This window comes from Coturnix japonica, chromosome 26 (assembly GCF_054131305.1).
Source record: "Coturnix japonica strain WE chromosome 26, WE-NBRP24, whole genome shotgun sequence".
Lineage (NCBI taxonomy): Eukaryota > Metazoa > Chordata > Aves > Galliformes > Phasianidae > Coturnix > Coturnix japonica.
In genome coordinates, this window is record NC_140688.1 from 5,335,001 (window position 1) to 5,355,476 (window position 20,476).

General features: G+C 49.5%; 2 protein-coding genes across 3 annotated transcripts in view; one reads left to right on the forward strand and one right to left on the reverse strand.

Annotated features, from left to right (window-relative positions):
• Positions 1–3,188, forward strand: part of LOC146756751 (uncharacterized) — a 3,338-nt gene extending 150 nt beyond the window's left edge. Inside the window, exons 1-5 of one of the 2 annotated variants that reach the window (XM_085524178.1) lie at positions 173–260; positions 402–473; positions 565–1,513; positions 2,038–2,179; positions 2,365–3,188. In XM_085524178.1, the coding sequence (XP_085380304.1) occupies positions 1,321–1,513; positions 2,038–2,179; positions 2,365–2,461 (432 nt within the window). In that variant the 5' untranslated portion in view covers positions 173–260; positions 402–473; positions 565–1,320 and the 3' untranslated portion in view covers positions 2,462–3,188. Of the gene's footprint in view, positions 261–401; positions 474–564; positions 1,514–2,037; positions 2,180–2,364 lie in introns of those variants that run through there. The other variant, XM_085524177.1, reaches the window with a different exon arrangement.
• The window catches only part of LOC146756747 (uncharacterized), a 252,104-nt gene that overhangs the window by 138,147 nt on the left and 93,481 nt on the right, over positions 1–20,476 (reverse strand). The window lies entirely within an intron of this gene.

Here is a 20,476-nt window from a genome sequence, read left to right on the forward strand (position 1 = left end):
TCCTTGCCTGATGACTTCCGTGAGGTCTCACTCCTTATCTGCATCCTTCCTGCTCTCCCAGGCCCCTTGTTTCCCTGTGCGGAAGGGAGAGAATAGTGTTGTGAAGGAATCCCTGGCTTTAATTGCATCCTGCGACCTTGTGGCTGAAGGGATGCTCAGTAGCAGTTGCTTTGTCCTGTGTTCATTTGCAGATTTGACTAGAGGAGTTGATCCAGCTTCCTCTCTGAGATCTGGAACTGAAACTCTGTCGGATCGCGCAGGTACGTCATAGCTTTGAAATTCTTTAGAGAGCTTTTGCTGCCCGTTTCAGTGCCATTTCATGGCACAGTCCCCTGTACGCTCTGCTACTCAGTTGATGCTGTAGTGTGTGACTGAAACTTTTCATGGGTCTTTGGTTGCAGAAGTGCCCCCAGTGTGGGCCCTGCCCGGTCATCGGTTTCCTCCTGTGCTGGAGCCCAGCTGGAATCCCAGCAGTGAGTACTCTGTCTTCACTGACTTGTCTGACTCGCCGCTGATCTTCAAAACTTCATGCACATGATATTTAACTTCATACATTCTGTTAAGGTCCGGAAAGAGAAGAGGATGAATCCAAACGAGGAAAATACTCTCAGGGCTCATCCCGTCTCCTGAAGCGACTGCTGAAGGAAATGGAGAAGGCAGAGCGTGGTGGGTATACTTCAGTCTGTTCACTGTGGGACCTGGGAAGCTGAGGTGTGATATGCAGGTGTGGGCAGGCTGTAGCCTGCACAGCAGGAAGGAATGGGTCAGAGCCGTGCTGCAGCCGTGTTCCATGTATCACCTTGCAGGTGCTGTCAAGCACCAGAGCTGGTCTGCTGCCAGATGGTCTGCATCCAGCCAAGACCCAGAGGCAGCTGCTCCCCCAGCACAACCATTACTTGTCAGAGCTGCTTTGTGCAGTCGTTGGCACCCAGATGGCAGCAAGTGGCAAGCGCTGTGCTTCTGTTCATCCAAAGCCCTCCGTGCAGCTGAGCAAGTTCAAGGCAGGAGGAGCATCCCGAGCAGGGTTGGCTGCCTTTGCTAATGCTGGAAATGAGGTGGAGATGCTAATTCTGAAGGCTTGGACGGTGTGTTAGAGCTTGGATTTCAGCCTGCAGCTACCTGGCTGTGATGGGCTGGTGACAGCACAGAATGTGAGGGCCTTGCACAGGAGCTGATTCCTCAAGAGGTGTGAGGGAGTCAGCATTGTCCAATAGCTGGGAGGGCCCAAATGCCTTTGGGTAACAGAGGGGCTCACAGTGTACTTGGGGGTGGGGGGCCTGGACTTTACCTGAGCTCGGGATTGGAGAAGCTCAGTTTTTGATGAGGGCACGTGACATCCCACTCCTACTGCCCTGCTTTCTTTCTAAAGGAACGGACCAACAAAGTGAGAGGGATGCACTCCAGGAAGGTGGATATCCCACACTGCCGGTCCCGGATGCACTCCAGGAAGGTGGATATCCCACACTGCCCATCCCAGACAGAGGAATGCAGGCAGCACCAACCAGCATGCCAGGTAATTTCTGTCCCATGATCATACGGTGTCACAAACCAGAGTCACTGCGTGCCTGCAGGCTCTTGCTGCCAGCTCTTGCACACCAGGTCAGCAGCCAGACCTGAGCGTGTGAGCATAGAGCACATGTAAAAGAAGCAGGAGTGTTTCTCCCCTGGGCTGGCTCTGGCTGTGCCCTGTGCTGGCTGAAGCCTGACCTTCAGCCTGGGGGGCGTCCCACAGGAGAGCTCAGGACACGCATGCCGGGAAAAGCATGAGGGATTCTGCTCTGTAGCTCTCCCCACAGACCAAGCCCAGACCCCAGAGTACAGCCCCAGCTCTCGGCCCAGAGGAGGACACGGGTAGTGCCTGTGCAGCCTCTTCGTACCCAACGAGAGGTGGAAGCAATCCTTCTTGTCCTCCGGTGCTTCGGCACCAGAGACGGAGGCACCCACTGACAAAATGACCTCTTGGGTCCATGAAGCACACTGAGAGATTATCTGTAGCGCAGCTGAAGGTAACGTGGGACATTGTCTCATTTCTTCCAGGGATGAACACAGGCAAAAGCACAGAGGCTGCTGCTCACACATCTGTGCGGAAGCGCCGCATTCCGGTGACGGTCTCAGCGATGCTGCTGCCTGCGCTGGTGCTGGCCGTTGGTGTTGTGATATGGGTGCTCAAAAACTACCTGTGAGTTGGCCTTTCCCCAGAACACCTTATTGCTGCATTTGGCAATGAAGCATTTGTGGTGCCAGGATCCTGGACGGCCAAATCAGCCGCTGGCAATACACTGCCAGGACTTAGGTTGCAAAGTCTTTCAAGTTTCCCCTTATTTCCTGTCAGTGAGTAGTGCTTTCTGAAACTCATTCTCACAGAGCGCGCAAGAGGGAAAAGAGAGCAGCAGAAGCAGCAGATGGAGCTGGGGAAGGCAACGAGACAGACTCTGACCCAGTCAAACAAGAGTCTCCGTAATAGCTCCAGTCCGTTCCATTCTGCCATTGAAGAGGCCAGAAGTCTTCAAGGTCATCTGGAAGACCTGGAGCTTGAACTCAAAGCCATGAAAGAGATCCTTGGGAACAGTCCTGAGTGCTGCCTTCTGTCAGAGGATGGCCCTGAATGTGAGAGCAGAGCTTTTGTCCTTCATCCTGCATTCTCCAGGACAGGTATCACCAGCAGTTTGAAGATTCTTAGCTCGACACAGCTACATTCCTGTTGAGGGTCCTAATGAGGACCCAGAAAACGAGCTTCCTCTGACTGCCGGACAATGCGTAATGTCTTTGGAGATGTGGGTGAGAATGGCTGGTTTCAGGGAGAGCTGACAGATGGCACAAGAGGACTGGTCCCTTCCAATTTGGTTGCGGAGCTTTCAGATGATGAACTGGATACACCTGGAGGTCCTGTCAGAATTCCTGCATTGCTCCATCTGCAAGACTACCATTGTTCCACTCAATGGAACAACTCGATGTTGAGCAGAATGTGGTTGAGCTCCTTCGGGAACTCTCTGAGGCGACTGACAGCGGAATTGCATAGCTTTATTGTATATGAAAAACAACCAAACAACTGTCCCCTCCCTCTCCCTTCCCCTCGCACCCCCCTACCCTCCCCCCCAAAAAAAGACAAAAAAACCCCAAAAAAACCCTAAAAAAACAACAAAAAACAACCCACCCTCAATAAAACAAAAAACCAAAACCAATTAAAATCTCAACGCTGTTCTTTTTCTGGGATACACTGAGGTGACGCTTCTTCTAGCTTAGACTTTGCAATGAGTTTGTGTCACGGAGTTCTCTCTAGAGCTCACTCGGTGACAGCGGGAACAAACCCAGGGAGAGAAGGAACAAAGAACCTCCCCTCTCTAACAGCGCGGTGCGGGGGCAATAAAGAACTGGGGGGGGGGTTGGCACTCACCTCTCATCGGGGTACCATCCCGTTCTCTGCAAGCCACGATGTTGTGGGAAGCTGTGGAGGAACTGCTCAAATGTATTCTCTCTAAGAGAGGGGAGCAGGTATCTCCTAAATGCATATCCGAGCTGGTAAAATGGGCTCATATGAATGGACACCTTCAGGAGGTGGCACTGATGTTCACTGTAGCCGAATGGCGAGAAATAGTCGACCATATGTGGGACTTTGTTATCTCCAAAAATAAGGAATACAAAATAAATACATTGAAGAATATGCAAGCCGAGCGGCAGTTCGCTGCTGCTGTGGTACAAGCTCTATCCGGACCTAGTGCTCAGTCAAGGTCAGAACTTGACTCCCTGTTACCAGGAGGTTCGTACTCTGTTTGCTCAACAGCCTCACAAGTCAGGGCTGCCGCAGAAGCCCCGAATAATCCCCCGTCCTCGACCTCTTCAACGTCTCTGGCAGATCCGGTTTTGGCTGGTGAGGAAGGTGCGGTGGGGGGGGGCTGAGGGGTGTGCAGAGCAGCAAGAAGCTCCTGAGAGTGAAAGCGACTCGGATAATGGTAGGAATGAGAAAGCGTTGGAGGAACATAATAAAACATTAACTGAGGAGCTGCAGGACTTAGAACTGCGTATGAAGGAGGCATCAGTCTCTTCGAGCGTTTCACCGATGTCTTTACAGCCCCTGTCTATGCGATTCCCCCCCACACGTAGCGATCCTCCACCTTTGCGTTGGTCTGGAGTCATTAGAGACATGATATTGGAGGGACCGTGTCAAGCTGTGTTTCAGCTCGCTTGCCCGCTGATAGACGATCAGCAGGGAGCTGCTCGGTGGGAAGTGCATCATTGGAAATTGTTACAGCAGGCTGGTAAGACTGTGACTGACTATGGGATACGATCTGAAGCTTCTAAGCAAATCATTCAATGGATTTTCACTGAGGATACTCATATGACACTAGACACTTCTAATCTTGTGCGGTTGTTACTAACACCACCAGAATACGTTGTTGGTCTCATCTCAAGGCAGAAAATAGCATCCAGCCTTTATAGTAACTGTGTTTGTGTGTTTCTTTCCTAGTGGAATTGCTTTGTAACTTGCGGTGTTATAAATAATATTAGTAATGGTTTGACATAGTGTGTGATTTTCTGTTACCAATGCAGTCTCAAGAATTAGAATTTTAGGCATTATCCATAGATCAAATGTGTGTTAAAGAAAGGATTTGATGTAATCAGTGCTGTAATCTATGGGAATAGCTCTTTTAGTATGTTAGTACTGCTCACTCATGATGTTATTAGCCTATTAATTAGCTTTTCTTAATTTGCAAAGACAAAACCTGGAAAGGAATCCCAGGCAAAGGGATGACCCTGTATTGTAGAATGGATACGTCTCTTACACCCAACTAATTGGGATTTTAAAAATATGACCATGCATCACTTGAGACAAAAGTGCATACTAATAGAACTAAATTTGATAGTTTATTCTGTTTTCCAGGCAGCTGTTCCACTTGGGCTCTGTATCACGCACTGGCCATGCGGATATGGTGTACAACTGGAAGAAATCCTTCAGACCCTGAATGCAGGAGAGAATCTGTGATGGGTGAGAGAGGAAAGGTGCACTTTGAAGCAGGGAAGGCCCTGCTGGCACCGCCTGTCGCAGCCACCACCAACACGGTTTGCTGTTTCTCAAGGGTCAATAAGTAATAATGCCCCTAGTGATACTCCAGCACATTTGTCCTCTAAAACTGGTTCTATCTGACATGCAACTTCATAAAGTTCAATTATCAATTATTAGCTCAAAGGCATGGTTATGAGCATCCTAAAAGCATTTGTTGCACAATAGTTAGTGGCCATTAAAAATCAATATATCAGAGTATATGAAAGTTGAAGACTTTTCCTAACTAGTGACATGTGAACACAATGGGACCCTCATGGATTTATTTCCAGGTTGCAGAAACTTAGGTTGCAGAGCAAACGAGTTTGTTCTTCTTAGTAGGTTTAACAGTAATGTTGTTATCTGTGTTTGACTTGTCTCTTTTTTCACTTCTAGAGGATTGTCAATCGAGGTCTTGATTGAGTTATAATGGTTATGTTCTTAATATAAGTAGTGTTGTTATTCTATAGGCAGTAGCTTGCTAATTAATAAAAAAGGGGGGGTCGCCGCGCTCCGACCCCGCAGAGCTCCACTCCATGCAGTACTTTGAAATAGGGATGACGGAATCTGGCCCCGAGCAGCCCTGGTTCTTTGAAGTGGGGTACGTGGATGGCGAAATCTTCGTGCACTACAACAGCTCCGGTCGGAGGTACGTGCCCCGCACGGGGACAAGTACCAGTGCTGCGTGGAGCACGCCAGCCTGCCCCAGCCCAGCCTCTACTCATGAGGTGAGTGAGGGGATGTGGGGCTGGGGGGCTCTGGGCTGCCCCTTCCCCTGCTGACAGCCCTGCTTTCCCCCAGAGCGGTCACAGTCCAGCCTGGTGCCCAACGTGGTGGGGGTGGTTGTCGCCGTTGTGGCCATTGCCATCATGGCTGGCGTTGGATTCATCATCTACAGACGCCATGCAGGTAAAAGTGGAGGGGTGTAGGAGGACAGTGGGGGCTGTGGGGGGATTTGAGGCTCCCTCAGGAGCCCTCAGCCTGGCTGTGATGTGAACCTGTGCTGATGCATCTCTCTGTCTGCAGGGAAGAAGGAGAAAGGCTACAACACGGCGCCCAGTGAGTGATGAGGGCAGCGCTGTCCCCCACCTCTGCCCAGTGCCAGGGCAGCATTGGGGTCCCCGCTTTCTCCCAGGGTTCCCCTTCCCGGTGCTCAAAGCTGCTCCATGCCCCACAGCAAGAACAGGGCTGGGGGTCATGGCTGTGAGAGTCCTTCCTTGTTTTCTGGCTCCAAGCTTGCTTCCTGAGGTGTTTCTTGTGAGAAGACTCTCAATGATTTATTGAAGTGGCAAGTAATGGGTGCTACCGTGTGACAATCAATATCACTTTCTGGGTATCTGAATATTTGAAAGCACCTTCCTTCAGAGCTGTTTGCCTCCAGAAGAGTGCTCAGGACTGTTTATGAGTGGAAGATCTGGCCCGGGACTAAATAGCTCCAGCTTGGTGTGGGAAATCTGGGTAATGAAGCCATCGTGCCCTGTGAAAAACAGGATGCGGATGGGTATCCCTGCTCCCTCTTATCTGCTGGCAAGGCTCAGAAGATGGGAACAAAGGAATTTCTGCTAAGATCCCAGAGCCAGAAGCTTCCATTCCAAGGAGTGTTGACTCAACTACTTTGGATTCGAGCTGTCACTCCAAAGAGAGCTGACTTGACCACTTTGGACATATAAATAAGTTGGTGCTACCATTGGAAATTGTCATCGTGGTCACCATTAACAGAACAACGCCTGACGACCCACCACGACTGAAGACCAATGACTGAACTACAAACCTCGATGGATCCATGGTGGTGAATATCTCCCTCTTGCTTCCTACAGAGACTCCTTGCTTCTATTTCATATTTTTACTGCATTCCCTTCCCCATCACCCTACACCATAATAGCGTCCGTCCTCCCCTTCCCCATCTCCCTGATAAAGTCTTGTAATAAACTGGTTGGACCAATGTTTGAACCGTTGTTTCTTAATCCCGCACCAGGTATACGCATATCAAAGAACCTTGCCTCCCTCCTACAAACTGGGCTGAGACAATGGCTCTTCTTACCTTACAGGCCAGGAAGGTGGAACCAGCAACTCGAGCACAGCTGCAGTGTGGGGCTGGGGGTTGGAAGGGGTCCCTGTGCTCCTTGTGCTCCTTGTGGTGCTGCACCAGGGCTGGGCTGGGACTCTGCAGGGAGCTGAGGGCTGGGATGTGAACGTGGCCCTATGGGACACCATCTCTTCTTCTTCACACAGGAAGTAACCAAACCGTCTGAGTGCTGTGCTTCAGCCTGCAAGGGGCCAACTGGCCACACGAGCATTTGGGGTCGGTGATGAACACAGCCCCATCCCCTCTACCTCTCACATCTCCCTCTGCTTCCTATGCTGTTATGCTTTTCCTGTGCTGCTTCTTGTGAAATAAAGTGTTGGGCTGTTCTGTGCTCAGCCTGCCTGCATTCTGCTCTGTGCTGTGCTCAGGGTTGGGGTGGATGAGGGGACCTCTCCTCATCCCTCCTCCCCCCACCCCACACTCTTTGCCCATTGCTCCATTTCACACTGCTGCTCTCCTCCTCCCCTTTGCACTCCCTGTGCCATCTGCAACGCTTTGGCATGAAGACATGACTGGAAAGTTCATCTAGTATTGGGCTGAGCTGTGCTTCCCCCCCATAACCCACAGTGCTGCCACAGCCACATTCTGAGGGCAGACACCCAGCTTCCATAACCAACCATGCACTGAGGCTGAGCTGCCCACACCCCCCATCCCAACCTGCTCCTCTACAAAACATCTCCACTTTATTCCATACCAATCCCAGAGCATCCCACTCTTCCCATCCTGCAGCGGGGAGCAGAGACAGCCACAGCTCCCCATGTCCCATCGCATCCCACTCCAGCTGCCCTGTGGTCCTCAGTGCTGCAGCAGCCGGCTGTAGGGTTGTCTCGCTTCAATTTAGGAGTGAGGCAAAGGTTCTTTTGATATGTTATGCCCGGGTGAGATTAAGAAGAAGAACATTCAAATGTTGATCCGTTTATTGGAAATACATTCCAGTTTATTGGAAATAATAGACAGTTGATTCCAGTTTATTGGAAATAATTGACAGTTGAGGAGATGGGGAAGGGAGAGGGACAAATGCCAAAATTAGGGTGATGGGGAAGGGAAAGTTGGCGATAGAAAAAGGTAGAAAAGAGCAAGAATTACGTTAAAGCGGGGAATAGTCACCTCCTGAATGCAGCTGCGTCCCATAGCACTTTGTTAACGTTGGTCCGGGGCAAAATAAGTGTAGGGGAGAGCAGCAGCGAAGTAGCAGGCCACAGATCGATGAAACGCAGAGAAGATGGTCAGAATAGCGAGGTCTCAGGAAGTGGAGTCTTGGGCAGCGAGGTCCCTCAGAGCAGAGTCTCGAGCAGCAATCCCAGAAGAGATAATAGGCAGCAGTAGGACAACGGTGGAGGAATCTGAGGTCAGATACCTAGATGCCCACAAAGGTTCTTCAGCATGCAGGCATCTTCTTCAGCATGCAGGCGCTCGCGTAGAGAGGCATCTGATGACAGAAAACATCCTTGTTTCCATAGTGAGGCATCTGGTGTCAAAAAACCTCAAATTTGGGGTTTGTCCGTGCCCTTTTTATCCTTCTTTCCAGCCTTCGAGACATTTCGGGACCGCTCAGGTCAGAGTCCTGTGATTTCCTCAGAGTTGTCAATCTTCCTTGAGATGGGCCAACATGGAAGACCACTTGAGGGACATTAGTCCTCAGAGATGGCCATCTTCCTTGAGATAGGCCAACACAAAAGACCACTTAAGGGCCATTAATCAGTATCTTATCTCCCTTTGGTAGCTCCCCGACTTGTCCATCTCCTAAACAAAGGGATTTCTCGAACCTTGGTTCCTGTGTGTCTCAGTCCTGGAACCTTGGTCAGGACTTGCCTGAACTTGTCCATTTCAGCAAACTTTGAGACAGTAATGTAAAAAGCATGGCCTCTTACAAGGGTCCATTGCGGGTCCTCAGTTCGGTGGGTGTCCCCATCTCAGCCATCGTGTCATGCTCCAGCACCACAACATGGTCTGCCTTCTCCAGCATCTGGGGTTGATGGCTGATGAGCAGCATTGACTGGTCCCCCCTGTTGGGTATTGGGTAGGTTTGTGGCGTGGCATTAAACTGGAACATTCGGTGTTACACACTGTGTGTGAGTCCCGTCTGTTCCCATGTGCGGAGGCACGGTACTTTCACACAGCAGCCTTGATTTGTCGCCGGATCGGGAGACGACAGCCTTCATGTCAGAAATGTGGACAAATGCTTCTGTTGTCTGAACCGTCTCTTGGCCCTCAGCACAATGATGCGCTGCCTTTCCAACCCTTCACAGCACTGCTAGGTGCCAAGTGCTGTGCTTTAAGTCTGTTGTACGATGAGTGGCAGCAGAGACTTTCCAAGTGAAATGCTTCATGCTGTAGATAAACAACAACAACAAATACAGCTGGGTTAATGTGGTTGTCTTCCTGTGGCATATTAGTTGAAGCAAAAACGAAAATCCCCATCCCTTCTTGCTGAAGCTCTTGGCCACCCCCAGGAAGGGCTGAAAAGCTCTTCCAGGTCCTTTCCTTAGAGCCTTTGATGCAGAGGGTCCCCACAGATTCCATTCCAAGATCTCCCTAAGCCTCCCTGTTTCCTACAGCTGTAGGCACTGATCCTAAAACAGCTGGGCTCTGTTTCCAGCCTGTGGGACCCCAGGAGTTCCTCACACCATTTTCTGCAAAGCCAGAGCTGCCCACAGTCCCCCACAGCCACTCTTCCCACTACATACGTCAGGGTGCGGATGCAGCGCGCTGAGTCCCGGATATCCCACACTTTGATGTACGACGTGGACACGGTGAACACCAACCCCGTGTGGCTGCAGTACTTGATGGAAACGACATTATTTGGGTGACCCTTGAGGGAAGCAATTTCCTGACCCGTCACCAACTTCCACATCTTATAGCTCCGTCTGTAGGAAGAAGAATGTGCCTGAGAGAGTTGGGCTGGGGAGTTCCTCCGTGGCGTGGAGGCACCGACTCCTTCCCAAGCGCTACCTCCCACCACCCACAGCTCCACTCCAGGGCAATGAAGCCAGCCTGCTCCAGCACCTGGACATCAGAAGGCAGGGACAGGGGAGCAGCCCAGAAGGAGCCATCCCTGCCATGCACCCCAATTCCCCACGCCAGCCTGGGGAGATCTATGAGACTAGCGCATAAAAAGCCAGCAGCCCCCACACCTGTTCTGTCCAACATATACCTTTTTAGGCAGTGAAAAGCAGTTCATCAGTGGCATCCAGGCAGAGCACAGGCTTGGTGTGTCCTTCTGCCACAGAGACGCACTGCAGTGGGGCTGTCCGGGCATTCTTGGTGCCACCCACTGGATTAATGATGCCCCCTGCATGGGAAAGAAAGAAGGTGGGGTAGGTATGTGGAAAGGCACAGCACTGTAAGGTCCTACAGGCATGGGAAAGCACGAGCTGCCTCACCCCCAAGCATCTTCCACTTCCTGGTAGGGCAATGGGCCCCTCCATCTGAACTCAGGCATATCTGAGCAATCATCTTCATGGAAATTTTGGCATCTTCCCACTGGCAGCCCCTGCCTAACGGCTCTGCCCAGGTGACACAGACTGTGAGACGTGATGCTCACGGCCTCTGCTCTGAGCCAGGAAACTCAGCTCATTGGACCTCAGCTCAGTTGAGTACAAACTGCACTTTCTCCATCCTGAAGCTCTGCCAGGAACGCTTCATTAGACCAATTTCATGGCAGTTCCTTCAAGCTGCCAGCCAGCCTGTGGTTGGCAAAGTTTGGAAACGGAGCTGTACTCCTTTTAAAACCAAAAGGATGACAGGGGGCAGCACTGGCATTTGCACCCAGCACCCTGTGCCCGATGCTGGCTCAGAGGATCCATCCTCACCAAACGTTCTTCCAAAGGACGCCCTGCAGGCACCTCATCCCTCCGGCCACAGCATCTGCCAATCACTTCCACATCAGAGTGTTCAGAACACTGAGGTCCAGCAGCCCCACTGCTGCAGTCCTGAGCTATGTGGACACCAGCAGCTCTTTCCTGCTGGCATTCCAAGCACTGCCTGGGGCTCTGAGCTGTGCTAAATCTTTTCCTATGAGTAGGCAAAACAAGGCAGGAGGCTGGAGAAGGGCAGGCCCAGGGCTGCATGAGGTCTGCATTAGTCAGGAGGGTGAAGGTAAGCTCATTAATTCGGGTTTCGAAGTCACCCGCGTGCGATCTCCTTCTCAATTAGCAGCTTTGCTCACACATTCAGCAGCTCTCCTCTGACCCCTAGTGTTGCTACTGGTCTCGAAGTGACACCGAGACCAAAGGGAAATCCCGGCTCCCCAGGGTGAGATGCGATCAGAGCAAACAGCTCAAGGCGACAAAGCACACACGCGTCTGGCGCCGTGTATCCAGTGGTTGCTGAGAGCAGAGCACCCATCAGCACCAGAGGTGCTCCTAAAGGGCAATGAGAAGGTTGTCCTTGCACTGGGACAAACTCAGGAGCACATTCACCCCGAGGCTGAGCTCTGCACAGCAGTGACTTGGCTTCTGGGGCAGAGAGCTCTGCTCACACAGGACCCAGCACTGCAGAGATACAGCCAAGAGTGGGGAACGCCTGCACGTATTTCCCTGGAAGATGCTTGCAAGAAAAACACACTGACAGTGCCCAGTGTTGCTCACCCCAGCATTACAGTCCTGCTGGAGAGCCAGGGATGGGACAGGACATGCTGACAAGAAATGACACAGAGTGTGTGATGAGGACCTCAATCTGCTTATTATGTGGATAATGCGGAGAGGTCTGGCTGACGGAGCTTCTCACTGTGTGAGTTGGTCAGCATTAGAGAAAGCCAGCATGGAGTTCTGTGAGCTTTTGCAGGGGACGAAGAGGCGCAGTAGCTGCTACCCACCCTTGGTGCTCTTAGAAAGTTAACTGAATCGGCCAAGGAGGAGCGGGAGTTATGGCTAACCTGTTTCCTGCAGGGGTGAACCCCAGAGGTTTGAGACCAAATGAGGTTTGGCAGATGAATGTCACAGACTTCCCAGAGTTTGGGTGTTTCCGTCACTTGCATGTCACAACTGACACATGCAGTGGTTTTCTCTGGGCTGTGGCACAATCTGGACAGACCGCCATGCATTACATAAAAGCGTTGTGCATGGCCATCGCTGTCATGGGTGCACCTCATGAGTTAAAGACTGACAATGGCCCAGGACATAGAAGTGCATGTTTTGGACGCTGGTGCACAGCTTGGGGCATTAAGCATATCTTCAGCATTCCCGGCAGCAGCACCTGCCAGGCTATTATGGAGTGTGCACATCAGACCTTGAAGGGGCGTCTTTGTGCGCTCAAAGAGGGACGAGGGCTGGAGGGGCCTGAGCTGTGCCCACACGCTCTCCTCCTGCGTGAGAGAATTGGATGGGAGACCATCAGCTGACCGAATGGACACCAATAGGTCAGGACCTGATCAGACCTGATGGAGGGCCATGGCTCCCAGACCCTATGCCACTCCTCGTCATGGGCAGGGGATACGCCTGTGTCGGGACCCCAAGTGGGCCCTGCTGGCTGCCGGCACGTTGGGTTAAGCCGGCACCAAATGAGGAGCCATCCTGTGCACCGTGAGGATCCGAACATCTCAGCACCGGTTTTGGTCAATGTCTCCTTGGTTAATGTCTCCAGTGCAGCCAGTGATTTGACGTCAGCACTGGGCAGCGGCTGCTGGTAACGGCACATGAGACAGCGTTGCTCCAATGTGCCTGAAGGTCCGAACTGGGAATCCAGCCTTCATGCCGGACTGATAGTTCGTGAGCGGGGGAGACCTTGTTCCTGGATAGTCCCCCAGTGGTGGACATTCAGAACGATTCTGCACAGCCAATATGCTTTTGTCTTCTTATTTGGTTATGGAGTGTGACATTATAATGCACACTGGACAGAACTGGATTGCCACGAAGATTCTGTACAATAGTGTTACATTGAACTTGGAGAAGTTGTAACTCCATTGTGTACTGTGCTGTTATCTTGAACTTGAATGCACCGTTCTCTACAAGTTGACTAAGTGTTGCCATACAGCATTTCACAATTTTTAGGCAGATTGCTGTTGTGTGCTTTCAGGTTTGTAGTCACTGCAGCTGCATCTCTTTGGTATGTTATTATGACAGTTTCATTGTTTTTCGCATATGTTTAATGATGGATTCATTTGCGGAATAGCCTTAAATGTGCAAATCACCTTTGGGGTAACGGGGAGTATGCAGGGGAACCTTTACAGGGGCTGGAGATGATAAAGAGGGGGGAGATGTTGGGTATTGGGCAGGTGGTGCCTGCGTGCACCAGGGCTGGAGTCAGGGAGGTCACAAGTATCTGATAGGGGCGGTCACCTGCACAATTAAATAGGGTTTGTGGCATGGCATTAAACTGGTACTTTCGGCGTTACACACTGTGTTTTCTGGTTAGCATTTGGGCTGCTGTGCTAACAGATGTGTCTGGGGTTATCTTGTTTTAAAATGGAAGGGCTCGTAAGGAGCAGAGGGATGTGAGGTATTTCTAGTCCGCTTCATGCTCCCGATTCCAGAACCCTTCCAATTGTGAGGAGAACAGAAGTGCTGAGCTGTGTGCGTGTTCCACGGTGCAGAGTCCAGTGACAGTTGGTGCCCGGCGTCTGTGCAGGGCAGCACCGAGGTTGTTAGAAGCATAGGAATCTGCCAGAGAGGAATCTGATGTGAAGGTACGAAAGGTAAAAGGCAGCATTTCTATCAGTATTGGAGGAGGGAAGGAAACTTTGTCCTTAAGTGCTGTTTTTGTTCCCTTTGTCATGCAGTCAGTCCAGCAACTAACTTGAGAGCCCGACTTCTCCTCTCTTTAGTTTAGATTTGGGAAAATTCCCTGAAAGAAAGTTTTTTTTTTTGGAAAATTCACTAGTGTTTGTGTGAGTAAAAGGTTCCAGCCTTTCCTTACTGACTGTCGGAAATGCTTAGCACAGAAAAGTGCAGCACTTTAATGAAAGAGTTCCGAATCACTTGAATTTGATCTTCTGTCTGTCCTGGTTGTAGGTTTTACTGCATTTGATACCTTAAAAAAAAACCAACAAAACAAACCTAAAATACCAAAATATTTGATTTTTACATCAGAAAAGAAAAAAAAAAAACCAACCCAAACCCTTGTTGTGGCTGAGCAGAACGTGCTGCAGCTCCATGCAGTGCTGAGTTACAGTATTCAGGCATATGTGTGTGGATTTGTGTATTGATACGCACTGGCATGCTTTTGCTGTACAGGTAACAAAGACAGGGGAAGGTTTTAGTGTTTTCTTCATAGGTGAAGAATCCTTGAAGACCAGAAATTCCAACTTACAGAATTTGACATTGGCAAAGTGAGGAGGAAAATTCTTCCTACCCCGTTATTCTTAATTGACGGATTCAGTGTTGGTTCAGCCTACAGGAGAAGTGAACTGCAAGGCTTTGAAGATCGCTGTCTTTGCTGAGGTTGTCCAGGTGGGTGAGCTTGAAGACCTGCAGCGGTCAGACAAATGTGTTGGGGTTACTCACTGCTGTCACTCGTGGTGTTGAAGGAGGGGCTCCATTGGAGGGCTTGCAGCCGTGCAGCCCAGGGGCTCTGTGCTGAGTCAGGGTGATGTTACTAGAGTTTGACCAGTGTTGAGGAGGGCAATGTTTTGAAACAACTGCTCCAGAAAGACTGATTGAATGAACAGAAGAAAGCTGGGAAGACGGGTGGGCATTCCTCATTCTTTTCTGCTTGTCGGTGTTTTGCTTAGGGTTCCTTTTCAAAAGAAGATTTCACTGATCAAGACAGTAGAAGACTTTCAGTCCAAGGAAGTACGAGCCAGCTCTTTGAGAGAGCACAGGAAGAGCTGCACAGAGATCCCCGAGACCAGAACTGCTTCTGTGCGCTCGTCGAGCATGTCGAAGAAAGGAGACGATTGCTATTTCTACTTCTATTCCACTTGTAAAAAGGGCTGCTTGGGTTTTTTCCTTCATTTCTCCTTCTTTCAGTTCTGAAGTCAAGAGGACGGGGTGGAATACTTAGAAGTATTACTGGTCTTCAGCAAACTTCATAACTAATTGCATTGTACAATAGAGCAACTAGCTAAAAATGAGCTCAAAGCACGGCCAGTTCTCAGGTTGCACTAGTTCATTTTCCTCTCTTGGTTTCCATTGGGTTACAGGGAGACAACTGTCCCTTCAGGCACTGTGAAGCTGTTTTGGGCAATGAAACCATCTGCACGCTGTGGAAGGAGGGCCGCTGCTTCAGGAATGTCTGCAGGTTCAGGCACATGGAGATCAGTGTGAGTGTTGGCTCCTCAGAGTTTATCACCAAACCCACTTCTCATTTCTTTAGGTGGGCTGATGTGCTTTTGCAGATTAGGTTCATTTGCTTTGAAATGATGATGGTTCCTATTGTTAAGAGGGGGCTGGGAGGAAGCAGAGGGAAGAGAGCTCAATGGCAATGGTATATCATAGCAGAATATTCTTGTAGTAGATACCAACAGTGTTCTCTCAACAGTTGCTAAAGAACCACATCATTCAGACAAGCATTCTGCAAGGTGTGTTAGTTTAACCCCTTCTAAACTGGTGTCCTCACCCACAGAATGCTAGGAAAGCTCAGTGAGCCTGGTGCTCCCAGCCTGCGCACTCTTCAGAGTGGTGTTTGAGTGCTGCTTTGTGGCAGTCTGCTCACTGGCACCATCTGGAGCTCAGTCTCCCTTTGCAGATCTTATGTCCACATTACCATCAGCTTTTCTTCCTTTCTGTCTGCAGAAATTTCGCAGCATGATTTCCTGCTACTGGGAGAACCAGCCAGGAGGCTGCCAGAAATCCAACTGTGCCTTCCATCACACCAAGGGACGTTACCTCAATGGGGTTTTCTTTCCACCAAGCCAAAGTGAGTTTGTCTTTTTTAGGAATGAAAGATTAACTCTATTACTCACAGGTGGGTATAGTGTCATAAAGAACGCCAGATAACGTTCACTTGCGAGCTGATAGATAGGTGCACAGCTGAACTTTGTGCGCTTCTGATACCTCAGTTTTATCTTGCATGCTCAGCTTCTCTCTGCTCCTGTGGCCTTTGCCTTGCAGGTTGTTCTCCTGCATTTAAGCTTTTACTGGGTGTCAGGGAGATGAATGTTGTGTAGGGGGGGATTTCTTTGTTCACAGAGAAGCCATTTGGATGGGCAAGTGGAGACTCAGCATTTATCTGTGTGGGTTTTCATCCTTGCCTGCCATCTTTGTGCAGTGGTTGTAAGGTTAGGATCATAGTTTTAAATTGATCCTTTTCTTCCTGTAGCTACGCTGCCAAGTCCACCAGAGTCTGCAGGTGACGATCCAAATGCAGCTCAGATAACAGTGCAGCAGAGCAAGCTTTCCGTGCAGTCCGATCCCTCTCCACAGTTGATGGAAGTGATGCAAATGGAAAACAAAGAGAGTGTCCCAAGCGCTACACATCCTCCCGTTTTAATCAAAGCTGCAGATGATGACAAATGTGATGATGGTGAGTGTGGTTGCTTTTCCCGGTTCTTTACTAGTTACTCTATTCACTTAGGCTGCTTCTATGGGTTTACCAGGTAAGTATAGCTGTTAAAATAAGGAACCTGTCTGTAATCACTTCCATTTGTACTTAAGAATATTAACTGTGGGCTGCCAATTAACTCCAAAGCAATTTGTTGTAAAAGCACAACAGAACATAGGGTTGCTGAATAGACTCAGCTATTTCCATGATCTTGTTCCTACCTCGTATCTTCATGTGCCTTTCAGATTAGGTAGGTAAACTCCTTTGTTTACTTCATTAGAGCAAGATGAGGCCACAGCATGGAGTTTAAGTGCCTGTATGTGCATCTTTTCAACCACTGGTTAAAGCCACATTGTTGATAGAGGAATCATGTGGATGGGTTAAAGTAAGGGATAAAGCCTACTTTTAATATCAAGAAGGATGAAAGGAGGGTATCAGACAGACGTCAGGTCCATGGTGCTCTTAGCTGTGGGGAGAGCTGACAGGGTTTGTTCTGCATGCTTCTGAGCAGGAGGCAGTTTGCAGAGCTGTGGTCCTCAGCGTGTGCCTCTGTCCTTCAGTCTCATTCACTGCTCTGTGTTCCCAGATGACAGTCTGAATGCTGGAATAAAAACACTTGAAGAAATCAAACTGAAGAAACAAAAGGATAAAACCAAACAACAAAGTGGTGAGTTCATATGCCCTACTTTGTTATCCTTCTGATAATACTCAGATAGCTGGCACTGTGTTGGGGAATAGAGCCGTTCACAGAAGTGAACCTTTATCTTGTACTGCTGGTTTTGGAGTAGCAGTTGCTGGCGGCTGGGTGCTCCATGAGAGATAGACTTTTTTGTGGTTAACTGTTCTAAAATCTTTCTCCAAAGGAATTATCTTAGGAATGTTGTTGTTTTCTCTCTGTAGCTGTTGTCAGTGGCCTTCCGCTGAAACGCAGCCTCGCAGAAAGGCTGGAGAAGAAGATCAAGATTGACAGAGCACCAAGGAGAGGTAAATGGTCATCGGTGTTTGCTGCACAGATTCTCTAGGCTTTCTGCTTATTCTTTCCTGGGTGCGTTGTTGTTGGGAACACGCATATTCTGTAATATTATGTCAAATCTGGAAACCTAAGCTCTCGCTGGACTCTCTTTTAATCATTATGCTTCTCCTTTATTGATGATGGCAGAGAAGGGTGCCAAGCCAGCAGGGGAGATCCATGTCAAAACTCTGGAAGAGATCCGTCTTGAGAGAGCGAATCAGCGAGGAGAAACCCCAGCTGCCCCCCAGGCAGAAGGGTGCTGTAAGGTGGAGGATCCCAGCTCCGGGGTGAGGCCTTCCCCTGCAGTTCATATCAAAAGCTACTCGGAAGCCCTGGCTGAAAGGAAACACAAACACCTGGAGGAAGAGAAGCAGAAAGTAGAAGAGCTTCTTACTGAGAAGAGAGCTAAGGGTAAATGGAAGAAGAAGAGAATTTTCCCTCCACCTGAGCCTGATAAAGTGAAACTGGAAGAGCCACCGCGTAAAATCAAGAGATTGGAAGAAATGCATATTAAAAGCTTGGAAGAAATCAAGCAGGAGAAAGCCCTGCGGATGCAGCAGATCGCAAAGCCAGCAGGTAACGAGGTGCTTCACTGTCTGCTCTGCTGAAGTGCTTCCCCTGTCAAGCAAATGGAGTTTGCTTAGAATTGCCTGGGCTGTTTCTTACAACATGCAAAGGCAGGAAGTGCCAGGATGTCCATCCATGTGTTTTTCCATCGAATCCATGGTGTCTGCCTGCTTCATTCTGGAAAATTCATTTGCTGTGAGGTTTTGTAGTTCAGTTTCTCCTGTACTTTCTTTCTGCCATGGTTTTGGTGTGGCATGTTCTGTGTGTTGATGCCAAGGTTGCCTTCACCTTTGGCTTGTATTGCTTAGTTTGATATGTAAATGTATTTGAAAAGCATGGATTGATTCCTCAGCATGGGGGCCAACCTCTGTCAGAAAGGTCAGGGGGGTGAGTTATTCATTGGGGAGGTGAGAGAGGCTTTGTGAAGAGACAGCATGTGAAGGAGGGAAGAGCTTGGATACTGTATGGACTGCGTGATGCCGCCTCTGTCTGTGCTTTGTTATTGAATGTGAGGAAATAAGCACATGGAGGAAACACTGGCACTCAGGTTTCTTTCTATGCTTGCTGTTGACCAATTGATTTTCTTTGTTTCAAAGCACCTGGAAGAGAAGAGGAAAAGACTGTGGAATGGAACAGGGCTGCTCCCAAAGCTGTCTCTGCACCCGCAGAGGTGAGTCCCTTCTGAAGATGGACACAGTGACACAATTTCTTCACATGTTCTTGTGTCTCACTGCTCACCATGTGCCACCATCATGAGTGCATTCCTACCTTCCTGCCTTTGGTGAAGAGCTGCAGCCATGTTTCACAATCCTAATACTTTCAATGGCTTTCCCAGACAGCTTTGCACTCCTCAAACTCAGAATTGATCTGATTATATCTGGCAGAGAGGCATTAACCCATTTTTGAAACATCTCTAATCTGATTTCCTTCATATGCTCCCCCTGGTGTTTGTTCTTATTTTGCACTTACTTTATTTCTTTTTAGCCCTGGGATCAGAGTACACCAAATTCTAGAGCTCAAGCAAAGAGCCTTGAGGGGACAATAAAGGAGAAGCTACAGCTGAGAAAACCGGAGAAGCTGAAGAAGGAAGTGGCTGCTGTGCCGGCTGCTGCTAAAGAAACAGTCAAAGGTAAAAGTGCAGAGCTTAGCAGTCCTGAATCCACCCTTCATGTTCAGCTTATCAGCTTGCAAAGGCCTAAGTGAAATCTCAGCACGGTGGGCACCAGCACTGCCAGGGAAACCATCAGCCCAACCTCAGGAGCAGAGAACTATGAATGAGTGTTGAGTGTGAGGTGGTCCTCGGAAGTAAAGGGACCTGAGTGCTCATGGTGGGTGCGTGCCTTTGCTTAGTGCTAGAAAGGGAAATGCTTATTTTCTTAGTTCACTTGTGTTCCTTCCAGCCAGACTTCAGCTTGAGAACGAGGGACAGACAGTGGCACTGAGCTGCAGACTTACCTGTGTGATAAACCCCTGGATGTATTTTGTGGGTCTGTTGTGGCTTGCACAGCGTCTGGTTGCACACTCTTGTCTGTAGCTCCTGCTTTTTCCTTTCTCTAGAGGGACCATGTATTGCTTTCTCCTGCTGTATGGCTGTTTCCCTTGTCTGGGTTATAATATGGTGTAGCTGTGCAGTTTCTTTGTTCCTTTGGTGGGACTGTTGGTATGCAGCACTTACTGTGGAAGATATTGCTGAGATTTGTGGAAAGAGCAATGTAATTTTGCTGGCCAGATGTATTTAACTGTGGAGAAGAGCTGTGGGAATGACAGGACAACCTGGACTCCTCTCAAGGCACAATTGTACCAGCTCTCTCTTCTTCCTGTAGCCAAGGTCAACGTTTGTGTGAAGCCTTGGGATGGCAAAGCCAGCAGCCCCACGAAGCGAGCAAGGAAGCGGAAGGCTGCTGAGATCTCTCCTTCTGCTGTGGCAGCTGTGAATCCTCGGAGAAGCACTGAAGAAGAGGAGCCTCCAGCTAAAAAGGCTAAAATAGCAGCTTTGGTAAGGAGGGGAGGAAGCGTCAGTGCTGTCCTGGTCAGGCTGATACAGAGATACAACTGCTGCAGAAAGTGTGGAGAACTGAAATGTTCTGCAGGTTTCCTTTCAAAGCAATCGCTGTGTGCTGGATGCTGGATGAATTGTAGTGTGCGCACAATGCTCTACAGCCCTGTGATTCCTTTGTGGTGTGAAGGAATTTGTCCATTATTGCTGCATTGTTAAAAAGACCTGAGGTGCTCTGAAGCCTTCATATGGTTGTTAACGTCCTTCAGGAGCCCCTTAGCCCGCGTGTTGGGTTAAGGCTCAGCAGTGCTGAAGGAGAAGCGCTGCAGAGGAAGGATCTCCTGAGCAATCATTGAC